Source organism: Schistocerca serialis, chromosome 2 (assembly GCF_023864345.2).
Source record: "Schistocerca serialis cubense isolate TAMUIC-IGC-003099 chromosome 2, iqSchSeri2.2, whole genome shotgun sequence".
NCBI classification, from domain to species: Eukaryota; Metazoa; Arthropoda; class Insecta; order Orthoptera; family Acrididae; genus Schistocerca; species Schistocerca serialis.
The window spans coordinates 367,895,726-367,909,888 of NC_064639.1; the positions used below are offsets into that span (position 1 = coordinate 367,895,726).

The window sequence follows — 14,163 nt, forward strand, 5'->3', positions numbered from 1 at the left end:
TCGTCTGCTGCCAACGACACAGAACAGAACTCGGAGCACGCGTGTCTAAATAAAGCAGAGGAAGCCGACGACACGAGGGGAGTACTTCAAGTTGTTTGTCTGCCTTCTCAGCAGAATTAGCACAGCCTGCAGAAGACTTTGTTCTTCCGAAGCGAAAAACACACAGACGGTCGCTTAAATATGTTACCATGTTGCGAAGCTAATTGGTAAATGACAGAAGAGCTCTCTCTTTCACAAGAAGAACTGAAATTTGTTTTAGAGGAGGTATCAGATGGTCACATTTTAATTTGCTTGGATTAACAGTCGACATGAGAATCACCATGTCCATTGATTTCTTAGAGCTAAAACATTATAACTAATTTATGTAACAGAGAACAATTTCTAACTTTAAAATCGTAATAAAGTACGAATTTATTTATGTTGTCAATCCTGAGCAAGTAAAGGAACCTAGAATAAAGCAGCTTGATAATACATAATTTCTTATTACTTACGTTTTAAATGTTACAAATGTACATGCCTGCGTTATTCAGTATCTACTTCATTTGTACATGGTATACGAATGACCCTGTGAATGACGTGCCCCGTATGATTATAATTCTGTACTCGAGTCTATTAGCCAGATATCGTTAATCGATTATTCGCATTATGCTTACCCTCTGTGAAAATGTACAGTGCCAAAGATCACAGATCAGAAACTAATTTACTTAACAGCTTCATAGTGATCCATCACGTAATCCGATAGGTGGCAATGAAATATCGTCTGTCGGCCCCATTGGGGCATGAGACAGCTAACCTAAGCGTTTTTCGATAGCTATCCTTCGCGGTAATCATTGTGCGTTACCGTACACTTAACATAATGACAGTAATTCAGTGTGACATCGAAACATTACTTACACTTTCCCGTAGCACGTCAGGTCACTATCTATGTAGAGAAGAATTTCATTGGCGAATTGCATGTAATCGACATTTTGCACCCAAAAAGCGTAGCACATAAAATCTTACCAAACGTGAATGAATGTTAGCTCCGCTGATTAATTAAATCAACAAAACAGTCTTCTTGCAGCTGACTTTCAATGTCAGATAGTTTTGTAAGAGTTGTCGACAGTAGGACGGAGTATCAAAGTAACATTGTACTCGGCTTCAGTTTAACGTGATATGGATGTCGACATTATCACAGACCAGGTTCCGGATGGGGTTGAAGAATGCTGGGAAAGAAACGGTCCGTCGTTTTCCATATGGAAGCATCCCCATTTCCCTCTCAAATAATGTTAATTAATTTTCTGGCAGCCACATTCCCATATTCAGGGAATCTGCGGTGATCGAAAACATAATCACAAAGGGAAAATGGCACTTTCCACCTCTACAATAAGTTACACGTAGAGAATGGAAAAAAAGGTGAGAATTTAAGGAGATGGGACCTGGATAAACTGACTAAACCAGAGGTTGTACAGAGTTTCAGGGAGAGCATAAGGGAACAATTGACTGGAATGGGGGAAAGAAATACAGTAGAAGACGAATGGGTAGCTCTGAGGGATGAAGTAGTAAAGGCAGCAGAGGATCAAGTAGGTAAAAAGAATAGGGCTAGTAGAAATCCTTGGGTAACAGAAGAAATATTGAATTTAATTGATGAAAGGAGAAAATATAAAAATGCAGTAAATGAAGCAGGCAAAAAGGAATACAAACGTCTCAAAAATGAGATCGACAGGAAGTGCAAAATGGCTAAGCAGGCATGGCTAGAGGACAAATGTAAGGATGTGGGGGCTTATCTCACTAGGGGTAAGATAGATACTGCCTACAGTAAAATTAAAGAGACCTTTGGAGAAAAGAGAGCCGCTTGTATGAATATCAAGAGGTCAGATGGAAACCCAGTTCTAAGCAAAGAGGGGAAAGCAGAAAGGTGGAAGGAGTATATAGAGGGTCTATACAAGGGCGATGTACTTGAGGACAATATTATGGAAATGGAAGAGGATGTAGATGAAGATGAAATGGGACATACGACACTGCGTGAAGAGTTTGACAGAGCACTGAAAGACCTGAGTCGAAACAAGGCCCCGGGAGTAGACAACATTCCATTAGAACTACTGACAGCCTTGGGAGAGCCAGTCCTGACAAAACTCTACCATCTGGTGAGCAAGATGTACGGGACAGGCGAAATACCCTCAGACTTCAAGAACAATATAATAATTTCAATCCCAAAGAAAGCAGGTGTTGACAGATGTGAAAATTACCGAACTATCAGTTTAATAAGTCACAGCTGCAAAATACTAACGCGAATTCTTTACAGTCGAATGGAAAAACTGGTAGAAGCCGACTTCGGGGAAGATCAGTTTGGATTCCGCAGAAATGTTGGAAGACGTGAGGCAATACTGACCTTACGACTTATCTTAGAAGAAAGATTAAGGAAAGGCATACCTACGTTTCTAGCATTTGTAGACTTAGAGAAAACTTTTGACAATGTTGACTGGAATACTCTCTTTCAAATTCTGAAGGTGGCAGGGGTAAAATACAGGGAGTGAAAGGCTATTCACAATTTGTACAGAAACCAGATGGCAGTCATAAGAGTCGAGGGGCATGAAAGGGAAGCAGTGGTTGGGGAGGGAGTGAGACAGGGTTGTAGCCTCTCCCCAATGTTATTCAATTTGTCAATTGAGCAAGCAGTAAAGGAAACAAAAGAAAAATTTGGAGTAGGTATTAAAATCAATGGAGAAGAAATAAAAACTTTGGGATTCGCCGATGACATTGTAATTCTGTCAGAGACAGCAAAGGACTTGGAAGAGCAGTTGAATGGAATGGACAGTGTCTTGAAAGGAGGATATAAGATGAACATCAACGAAAGTAAAACAAGGATAATGGAATGTAGCCGAATTAAATCGGGTGATGCTGAGGGAATTAGATTAGGAAATGAGACACTTAAAGTAGTAAAGGAGTTTTGCTATTTAGGAAGTAAAATAACTGATGATGGTCGAAGTAGAGAGGATATAAAATGTAGACTGGCAATGGCAAGGAAAGCGTTTCTGAAGAAGAGAAATTTATTAACATCGAGTATAGATTTAAATGTCAGGAAGTCGTTTTTGGGAGTATTTGTATGGAGTGTAGCCATGTATGGAAGTGAAACATGGACAAAAAATAGTTCCTTGCTTTCGTTCGTCATCCAAACTAGGGACAGATACACGTTAAGGTCAGGAATAACCACCAAATCTCGTCATGTCTGCACGTATCTCACATACACATGGTTTTCTAAATGAAACACAGTTTTATGACAATGACTTTTTTATTACTGTGCTATGCATTTCAGTGGCTCATACAGACACCTTCGGATGGAGAATAGCGAAAAGTATATTATTGATATAGTTAATGAGGAGCAGACCCTACGTTTACAGTTACAAGGTCAAAGATAAGTAAGTTACGTGTTGTTCGTACTGGTGATAATGAAAAGAATTGGTCAGAAACAGACCTAATTAATACGAGGACCATTACTGAGAAACATAAGTTGCCCATCTTGTGGAAGAAGAGTGTGTAAATTAACAGGCGGCGTAACTATTGTAGTTCACAATGTCTTCGCTTATTGTCAAAATGTTTTCACTTGCAGAGCATCGGATAATGGAAGTAAGACTAATGAGAAATCGAGAAACATTTATAGGATTTGTCCACTTGGAAAACGTGTTCGACAAGGTGAAATGGTGTAAGATTTTCGAAATTCTGAGAAAAATAGGAGAAAGCTGTAAGGAAAGACAGGTAATATACAATACGTATAAAAACCAAGAGGACACAATAAGAGTGGCAGAACAAGAACGAAATGCTCGGACTGAAAAAGATATAGGACAGGGACGTATTTTTTCGCCCCTACTGTTTATATCGAAGAAGCACTGACGGAAATAAAAGGAAGGATCAAGGATGGAATTAAAATTCAAGGTGAAAGGATGTAAATGATAAGATTTACTGATGATTTTATTATCCTCAGCGGAAGTGAAGAAGGATTGCAAAATATGTTAAATGGGATGAAAAGTCTTACGGTTACAGAATATGGACCGACAGTAAATCGAAGAAAGACGAAAGTAATGAGAAGTAGCAGAAATAAGGATAGCGAGAATCTCAACAACCGAGTGTGGACCATGAAGTAGATGAAATTAATCACTAAGAGTTCTTTTTATGGGACAACCGCAACTGTACAAGTCCATTTTGAAGAACGAAGAAACCCGCAGGAAAGTTGCTTAAATCATAATCTTTTATTGGGTACACGACCGTTTTCGGAACAGTTCCACCATCTGGTCTACAAAATATAATTAAATAATCATCTGACGTCATCGTCACCCAAGTAACGTCGTGATTCCACGACAACACTGAGGTAGGGCGACCTCAGATGATTGATTTTGTAATATCTCTTTATATTCGATGAATTATTCAGATACAATTCTACCCTTGAATGACGTCTACTAATTTTCTATCTTCATACTCGCAGAATCCATGCGAAAAGTAGTTCATACAATAGCTATGCCATGAGCGCATAAGTATTCTTTGTAGTACTCTCTCTGGTGGTTGTTAGAAAAAAAATGGAAAAAAGAAAGGGAGCTTCCGAGATTGTCTTCGTGCCGATTAGCCTGAGCTTGGTTTGGAAGAACTGTTATCTGATTATTGAGATTTATGACAGAAGATAACTGAGACGAAACTGTACGATTAAAAAGGAAATATATATAGATTGCCCCTTCAAATAAAAGGTGTGTATTGGATATTTGAGAATTAATGATATTTATCGATATATTGCGTAGTTGTTAATCAGTAGGGAACTTCCGAAAGACTGGATACGAACATGCATTTAATAATCCAAGAGCTCCATTACTTCTTCGGAAGGTTAAACTTCATCAAAGCCAAATATCCGCTTGATTTGAGGTTTCCCAACTGATTATACAACGCTCCCAAAATAACGAGGCACTTTATTTGTACAGATTAGCAAACTGCCGCAAAGCACGAGCCTGTAGAGAAGAGGAATCATCGCCTGATTTCATTCTAACAAGTAAAATTTCAGAGTCATTTTGAGTGACTGAGCTATGACTGTGTTTCCTATCATGAATGACTGATTGCTCGAACGAATTGAGATCTACAGAATTACGTAGAATAGAAAGAAGGAAAAAAAAATTACAGTGGCGCCAGTGTGACAGGACTCTCTTGGATTGTTATATAATATATGTATTTTTTGTTTCATGAAAACCCACGAGAACGAGAGGTAACTAATCTGAAGAGAGATTCGGTGCCCATAGTAAAAGATTGCTGGTACCAAGAAACGATTTCAACTACTGGACAACACCGAGACTACAGAACAAGGCCAGAGAAATCTAATTTTTTTATCCTGTAGTTAAAATAGTTTGAAATCAATTTAGAATGAACTTTTTTCCAGATAGTAGTTAGATTGTAGAACTGTATATTGTGTGATTTTCGTATCTGGACATGGAACTTTATACCATCTGTGAAGTAATTTGAAAGTAAAGTGTGTCTACGACAGTAAATTTGAAACTGTATTTAGTGACTGGAACCTGATATTGACGGTTATTTAATGGTATTGACTAGAGCGGCATTTAAAATGTCATTGAATCAGCAACGAGAAGTGCAACAGCCTTCAGCTGTTTGCGCAGGAGCAGAGGCCACGGATAGCAATTCTGAGACTGTTGTGGCTAGCGGTAGCAATATAAATAATCCCGCTGGTTCAGAAAACATTCATACAACAGCTGATCAGACTGTTGTTGACACATCGTTTGTTATTATGCAACAGTTGTCTCTATTAGCCGAAGGCCAAGCGGAGGTAAAACGAGACTTATCCGTTATACAAAATGAACTCCAAAATCAATTAGCCGTAAATCAAACAGAATTACAAAATCAATTAAGAGCAACCTTTACCGAATTAGATCAGAGATTAAATACCCAGACACAGGAAATAAAAGAACAGGCAGAAAAGACCGAACAGAATCTTATTGCTCGAATTGAGCAGGTCCGCCAACAATGCCAAGAAAACAATAGTAAATTAAAAGCGGAACTAACCGAATATGTATCCGTCAAAATTGACACGATACAAAAACAAGTAGAACTGTTTCCTCAAGTAATACAAGCTCAAAAGGACATACAGCGTTCCGTAGCTATGATACCAGAAATAACAGAATACCAAGATAATCTAAAGAAGCAATTTGACGAAGTGAAGGAAAAACAGGAGACAGTGGAACATAGAATGAATGTACTTGCGGGAAAGTTTTCAGAAATGACATTAGAGCGGCAAATTCTCCTTCGGAAACGATAGAAGAAACTGTGAAAGTAGCTTTACAGTCAATTTCAGAGAGTTCCGAGGATAATTTTTTTAACAAAGTGTTAAAGGAGGTTCGAGAACAACTTGGCGAAGATTTCTCGCGTTGGAAAGAATATATCGAAAGATCACTAAATCTCTCGCAGGAGGATTTAGAAACACCGAGAAGTAGGAAACAAAACTCTCAATCTGCGCGTGACATTCCGTCCACGTCAAGATGCGATGTACACAGAACTGGAACGTCACAAGTTAGATTCGATATAACGGATAGCCACAGGGAAAAGTACGAACAGGATGATTTTTGGAATAGTAGTACCGTTGAGGAGAAGATGATTAAACAGAGACAATTTCAAATCTTTAACCCTGACAAAAGGAATGTTCATCCTGTAGTCTTTATTCGAAGTTTCAGAGGTCTATTTCCACGATCTTGGACAGAATGGCAAAAGATTAGTTTTGTATCTGGATATATACAAGGAACAGGAGCATTGTGGGCATCCGAACAAACATCTTCTTGTAAATGTTACAAAGAATTTGAGCAGGCTTTTCTAGCAAAATATTGGTCTGCTGGAGTACAAGAAAGACTTAGGCAGGAGGTATTATATCCTGAGCCTTTCTCATTTTCTAGAGGATCTCTAAAGAGATATTTTGAGAAATACATTAATAAATCTTTGTATTGGGATGTACCGATTCCTTTGCCGGATATACTTAGAATACTCAAGTCCTGTACCGAGCGAGGTGGCGCAGTGGGTAGCACACTGGACTCGCATTCGGGAGGACGACGGTTCAATCCCGTCTCCGGCCATCCTGATTTAGGTTTTCCGTGATTTCCCTAAATCGTTTCAGGCAAATGCCGGGATGGTTCCTTTGAAAGGGCACGGCCGATTTCCTTCCCCATCCTTCCCTAACCCGAGCTTGCGCTCCGTCTCTAATGACCTCGTTGTCGACGGGACGTTGAACACCACTCACCTAACCAATACTCAAGTCCAGACTACCCACCAGTATAAGCAATCAGCTGTTATATATAAATGATAAGGATATAGACTCATTTATGACTACACTTGATCATATTGATATAATTGAGGAGGACAATAAAAGGGCAAGAGAAATGTCATATCAAAGAAGAGCAATAGAAGCGAATCCGAGCTGCAACTCGAGTGGGAATGGCAGTAATGGTAGCAGTAACAATAATCATAACCAACTACACTCTCCGAGGAGACTTAGCAATGGACAAAATGCAAACAATAATTATTACCACAATGGAAACTTTAGTAATGGTGCAGCGAGGGGCTATTTTAGGAACAATAGGAATTTTAATCGGTATAATCCAATGTATGGCAACACAGGACAATTCTACCAACACCAGCAAAACAACAACAATAATTACACGAATCAAGCAAGGCAATATAGTCAGAATTCACCACAACAACCGATAATCACTGAAGTAGCTGAAGAGACAAATACCAATCAGACCAATAATCAGTCAAACTAAACGTGACCGCATCGTGCCCCGGAGGAGCGGTCAGGGGATCTGTTAGGGGCGAAACAGTAAAATTACAATTGTTAAGATATAATGATGGTGAGCTGTTGACTGAAGAGTTAACAAAGGATTTAATAACGTGTCATAATGACAGATCGAGTGTTCCGGTATCGGAAGTATGTGTTGAAATAGAGGAAGTTCCAACGAATGTGATATTGGACACCGCCGCTTCCGCCAATGTCATCTCAGGCGCTCTTTTTCGGAGAATTATTAGGAAGAAGAAGGTACCAATTTTACCGGTACAGAACTGCAAAATCATCGGAGCTGTTGGAGCACGCTCTCCCAATGTCAAAATACAAACACAATTAGAGATGAAAATGGGAAATGTAGCAATAAAATGCACGCTCCTTGTAGTGGAGAAGTTATTAGTGGACTGTATTCTTGGTATTGGGAGTATGCAGGAGTACGATTGTCAGATAAATTTTTTGGAAGGAATAGTTAAATTTAGATTAAATGGAGAAGAGATAGCACTGGATTTAAGTAGAAAGGAAACTGTGCATGAGAAATATTGTCGCGGTGCCATAATTCAATTAATTGACACTACAAACGGTCGTTGGAAGGAGCTTTCAAAGGATTTGATACAACAGGAGGACTTTAACCAAACAACAATGATAAAAGCTAGTGAATCAAATCAGCTTACCGGAGAACAAAGGCAGCAGCTTCAGTATTTGTTAGAGGCATATGAAGAGATTTTTGATGAGAAACCAGGAATTATTAAAGGGTATATTTGTCACCTTCAAGTGAAGCCACATCAGACTTACTGTTACACGCACTATCCGATCCCCTGGCGTTTATAACAATCTGTTCAAAGGGAGATAAATAGAATATTAGAATGGAACTTGATTGAGCCATCAACTAGTCCATATTGTTCTCCGCTCTTAGTCGTTCCAAAATCTGGAGGCAACGGACGAAAAGTATGAAGACCAGAATTTAAAATGGGAAGAAAAGATTCGACTCGCACTTGTCAATTTAACTAAAAAGGCAATACAACGGAAATTGACATATGAAAAACGGATTCACCGGATTCAGACGTTTCATCTTGGAGAAAAGGTTTTATTGAGGCGACACATCCATTCCTCGAAACTGATGAAGAACATAAAGAAATGGAATCTTATTTATACCGGACCATATGTTATTGTAAATATAACAAATCCTGGATCATACTTGTTGGCATATCCCGAATCGAAAAGAATAAAGGAATTATTCCCGCATAATGATATTAAGAAATTTAGTGAAGGATCGTAGATCTGTGATACCAAATATGGAGAAGAATTTAGTGTGGAATTTGACTATGAGTCGAATGTGTATATAAATATCAAGAAGTTTATGTTTTCTAGAGGTTAAGAGACAGTGAGACTACTCCTGTGCTAGGTTAAGAGACAGTGAGATTACTCCTGTGATAGGTTAAGAGACAGTGAGATTACTCCTGTGATAGGTTAAGAGACAGTGAGATTACTCCTGTGACAGTTTAGCACAAAATTTTTAAGATAGGTAGAAGAATTTGTTAATTACTAGTGTTTGTAAGTGTGGACTATGAGCAGAAGCCACAGTGATATACAATGAAAGTGCATCTACATTTCCTCAAGACACGGCACTTATGTGAGAATTGCGTGTGAAACTTGAACAGTGTGGGATATGTAGGTAAATACGCTGTGTGTATGATGTGCGCTATTCGCGCAAGAAAACAAATGAACTGTGAAATGAAGCAACAGTCGACAATGTCACTGTTGCAAACAATTGATGAAACTCTCTGGTTGCGCGAGAGAAAATTATTATAATTTTTAGATTTTTCATTATGCCTTCTTTACCAAGAGAATTAATTTAAGAATTTTAACTAACTTTTTAAGAATAGCAGTTTGTGTGTTTCATATTATGGACATAATTGTTGAAATATATTTCCATAAATGTTCATGAGAGGATGAAGAAGATTCTACGAGTGGATGATTTGTTAAATGAACATACGTCACCATTAATGATATTTATTTGCAAGTGGATCTATAAATCAATTAATTATAAGAATAATGAAAATTTTTCAAATTATTCCTTTTGTGGAGTCAGTGTCATATGCCTATGTTTAAAATTTTTCATCAGGTGTAAACTTAAATTTTATCCATAATTTCGTAATTGAAAGCAAACCTCGGACAGATTCAATGCTCTACTTCCACCTGCACTATAACAAAACGAAGATTAGATTAAAATATTTTTTGAGAGGAATACATTCGATATGAGCTACAACAAAATTTAAATGCCCACAGTCTATTTGGCAATGTTTTGGACAATCAGCAGTTGTAATGCAAAACAAATTTAGTATTGAGGACTACAAAAAAATTCGCGAATGTCAGGACTGATGGATGTTCCAGTCTAGTACAGATGGAAGAATATAAGAATCCACTCCGATTTTGAGTTCAACGATGAAATATGGACTTCGTTGCCTTAATCCACTCTCTTCCAGGGATTTATTTAGTCAGAACCACTTTAAACCTGTTTCATGTTCACGTCCCTGACCATCTGTTCCTGAGATCATCTTCCTGTTTCTACGGCACATTACCAGCTTCTATCCTGTACCAATAGCCATCGCCTGTCCTCCGTGCCGCCTCCACCGAACGCTTTAAGTCGCCTACCCGGTGTCCGTACCCAGTGTTCCTGTTCCATCGAGTTCACAACGAGATCGCCGGCTACATCGTCGAAAGAAGAATTTTTAAAAATTTTTTTGAGCAATATTGTAAAATTTTTTTTTGGCTATGAGGCACTGTTCCTTCGATCTAATCTATGGAGCTTCTATATATTTCAAAATTACTGGATTTAGGCTTTCCTATCTTCTTTAATACCTGAGCTGGGGTCTATTCTTCCGGGTTTTCCAGGGTTTCCCCGTGAAGGCCAGTTCCCAAATGGGTAGACCTTTTTCGTGATTACACCAATCTACATCTTCCCTGGTTATGTACTCGGGATGCGGGTATACCCCGGTACATGTAAAAGCTACAGCTTAGGTATTCTCGTAACTTATTGTCTTAACATGTTACCCATACTTTCTATAGTAAAATTCTACTAATTCAAAATATTCCTCTTTTGAATAAACAACCCAACAAATTTTTTCTGTTAGCTCGCAAAGTGTATTATCATTAACTTTGCTCGCTGCGAGGGGCAATTGTAATATCTCTTTATATTCGATGAATTATTCAGATACAATTCTACCCTTGAATGACGTCTACTAATTTTCTATCTTCATACTCGTAGAATCCATGCGAAAAGTAGTTCATACAATAGCTATGCCATGAGCGCATAAGTATTCTTTGTAGTACTCTCTCTGGTGGTTGTTAGAAAAAAAATGGAAAAAAGAAAGGGAGCTTCCGAGATTGTCTTCGTGCCGATTAGCCTGAGCTTGGTTTGGAAGAACTGTTATCTGATTATTGAGATTTATGACAGAAGATAACTGAGACGAAACTGTACGATTAAAAAGGAAATATATATAGATTGCTCCTTCAAATAAAAGGTGTGTATTGGAAATTTGAGAATTAATGATATTTATCGATATATTGCGTAGTTGTTAATCAGAAGGGAACTTCCGAAAGACTGGATACGAACCTGCATTTAATAATCCAAGAGCTCCATTACTTCTTCGGAAGGTTAAACTTCATCAAAGCCAAATATCCGCTTGATTTGAGGTTTCCCGACTGATTATACAACGCTCCCAAAATAACGAGGCACTTTATTTGTACAGATTAGCAAACTGCCGCAAAGCACGAGCCTGCAGAGAAGAGGAATCATCGCCTGATTTCATTCTAACAAGTAAAATTTCAGAGTCATTTTGAGTGAGTAAGCTATGACTGTGTTTCCTATCATGAATGACTGATTGCTCGAACGAATTGAAATCTACAGAATTACGTAGAATAGAAAGATAGGGAAAAAAATTACAATTTTATTTTTTACACTATATGATGGAAGTGTAATTGTTCCGAAACCGGTCGTGCGCGCAATAAAGAATGTGGATAAGCAACTTCCCTGAGGTTTTCTTCATTTTTCAATATGAAGTTAAGAAATTCTGCTTCCTAGGCAGCAAAATAACCCATGCCGAACGGAGCAAGGAGGATATGAAAAGCGGGCTACCCTTAGAGAAAAGGCCACTCCTGGGCAATAGAGGTCTCTTCCTATCAAACATAAGCCTTAATTTGAGGAAGAAATGTCTGAGAATATATGTTTGACGTACAGCAGTGTATGGTAGTGAAACATGGACTGTGGGAAAACCGGAACAGAACAAGATCAAAGCATTTGAGATAGAGGATCGAACCCAGTTGAGATGCGGTGCTGAAAAAGAATGTTGGAAATTAGGTGTACTGATAAGGAATGAGAAGGTTCGCCCCAGAATCGGCGAAGTAGGAATATAAGGAAAACACTGACAATTGGTTCAAATGGCTCTAAGCACTATGGGACTTAACATCTGAGGTCATCAGTCCCCTAGAACTTACAACTATTTAAACCTAACTAGCCTAAGGACTTCACACACATCCATGCCCGAGGCAGGATTAGAACCTGCGACCGTTGCAGCACCGCGGTTCCGGACTGAAAAGCCCAGAGAAACACGGAGAAGAAGAAGGGACAGCATGGTTGGATGTCTGATAAAAGTCACGGAATAACTTTCATCGTCTTAGAGAGAAGTGTAGAGGGTAGAAACTGTAGAGGAAAACTGAGATCGTAATACACCCAGGAAAGAATTATTTAGGAGAAAGGTTGCAAATGCTACTCTGAGATGAATACGTTGGCACTTGGCGCTGGAGAGGGATTCGTGGCGGGCCACATAAAACCAGTTTTCTAAACTGATTAAAAAAAAAAAAAAAGATTGTCGAGAAACATTTTATGTTACGGACACTAATAAAATACCTCAGTACATTATCGTTCCTATATCGTTTACTTGTGTTTCTAACGATGGGATAGCCGGCCGAAGTGGCCGAGCGGTTCTAGGCGCTGCAGCCTGGAACCGCGCGACCGCTACGCTCGCAGGTTCTAATCCTGCCTCTCAGCTGTTAAGTCCTATAATGCTCAGAGCCGTTTGAACCATTTAAACAATGGGATGCACAACGGGCTTCCTATTGCAAAAATTTGGTTTTTACGCTTACTGACAGCTTACTAACGCTTACTTTATTCTTCAAGTAGTGGAATAGGAACCAAGTGACAGTAGCTGAAGGGATTCTCTTCTGTAATTAATTATTTACAGCAACTATTACTTTGCAGTCAAAGGACAATCTATTAGTGTTAATCATAGATTTATTTATCTCACTGGAAGAAATCGTGGACGTGTGGTGATATACACATGTTATGGAAGATAATGAACTTTTTCCTGTAACAGGTACTTCACAAGCTATATTTAATGGGTTAAATTTAATCGCTGCCGGTTTATAAGAGTTCATTTGTTCCACATCGTGAAGCCTTCTGCAATTGCACTCTGTGTCAGTAGCCACCACAAGTGATTATGCTGACGTAAGTAGTTCAACAGCAGTGTGAAATAGATACTTATAAAAATATAGTAAATGTATCTTAAAGGACTCAATCGTGGTGGATCTGTACGGAGGGGAGAAATCTCTTCGTGTATGGTACTATGGTACCTGTTTTGAGAGTGGGCGTTACTGAAGGCCATTGCCATAAACGAGCGTACCGCAAATCGGTGACTATTTGATGTATGTGTATCAGCTACAATTGGTGATGTTAGAAACTTTGAAATCAATCATGGCACAAAAAGGCAATATGAGCGAATTTTTTTACTCGGTTCTTCGCAACAGAAGTATCAAAGATGGTTTAGCTTAAAGTATTTGAGGAGAAGCAAACGAAAAATAAAGAGAAAGAAAAAGAGGAAGGGTAGCGATGTATTTCTGCGAGGTAGTCTGGCCGTAAAGTGGCAGCGAGAATGAAGAGAGTTAATTGGTGACTGTTCGTCAGCAGAAGCGCCTCTGAGGCCGGCACGGTACTCACCTCGTCATGATTGCCGCAGCGACTGGACGCCGGAGCCGTGGGTCCGATCTTCCGACAGCGCGACGCTGGCGGCGAGACGCGTTGTGCGCATGCGCAGCTCCGTGCCAAGGGACGGCCACGCGATCCACGGCCGGCGCCTCGTGCGTCGTCCGCCCGCGAGCGTTCGGCGAGAGAAACCGCGCCGCGCGGTGAGACCCGGCTGACAAATGGGCGTGGCCAGCCACCGTTCGCGGCTGCCCGCTAAACGACCACCGGCCCAGCTGGCGTTAATTGCACGGCGCCGCCGCTCTGACTCTGCTCTTTCAAAGTCTTACCTGGCCCGTACAGATGACTCATATCCGACTGGCGATTCAGACGCTGTGCTCATCTTTACGTCAAT

The 14,163-nt window shown here is 39.5% G+C and overlaps 1 protein-coding gene across 1 annotated transcript in view; it reads right to left on the reverse strand.

Annotated features, from left to right (window-relative positions):
• Positions 1–13,903, reverse strand: part of LOC126455552 (pickpocket protein 28-like) — a 164,497-nt gene extending 150,594 nt beyond the window's left edge. Inside the window, exon 1 of the mRNA XM_050091306.1 lies at positions 13,785–13,903. Coding sequence (XP_049947263.1) covers positions 13,785–13,792 — 8 coding nt within the window. The 5' untranslated portion in view covers positions 13,793–13,903. The remainder of the gene's footprint in view (positions 1–13,784) is intronic.
• Between the last annotated feature and the right edge of the window lie 260 nt (positions 13,904–14,163).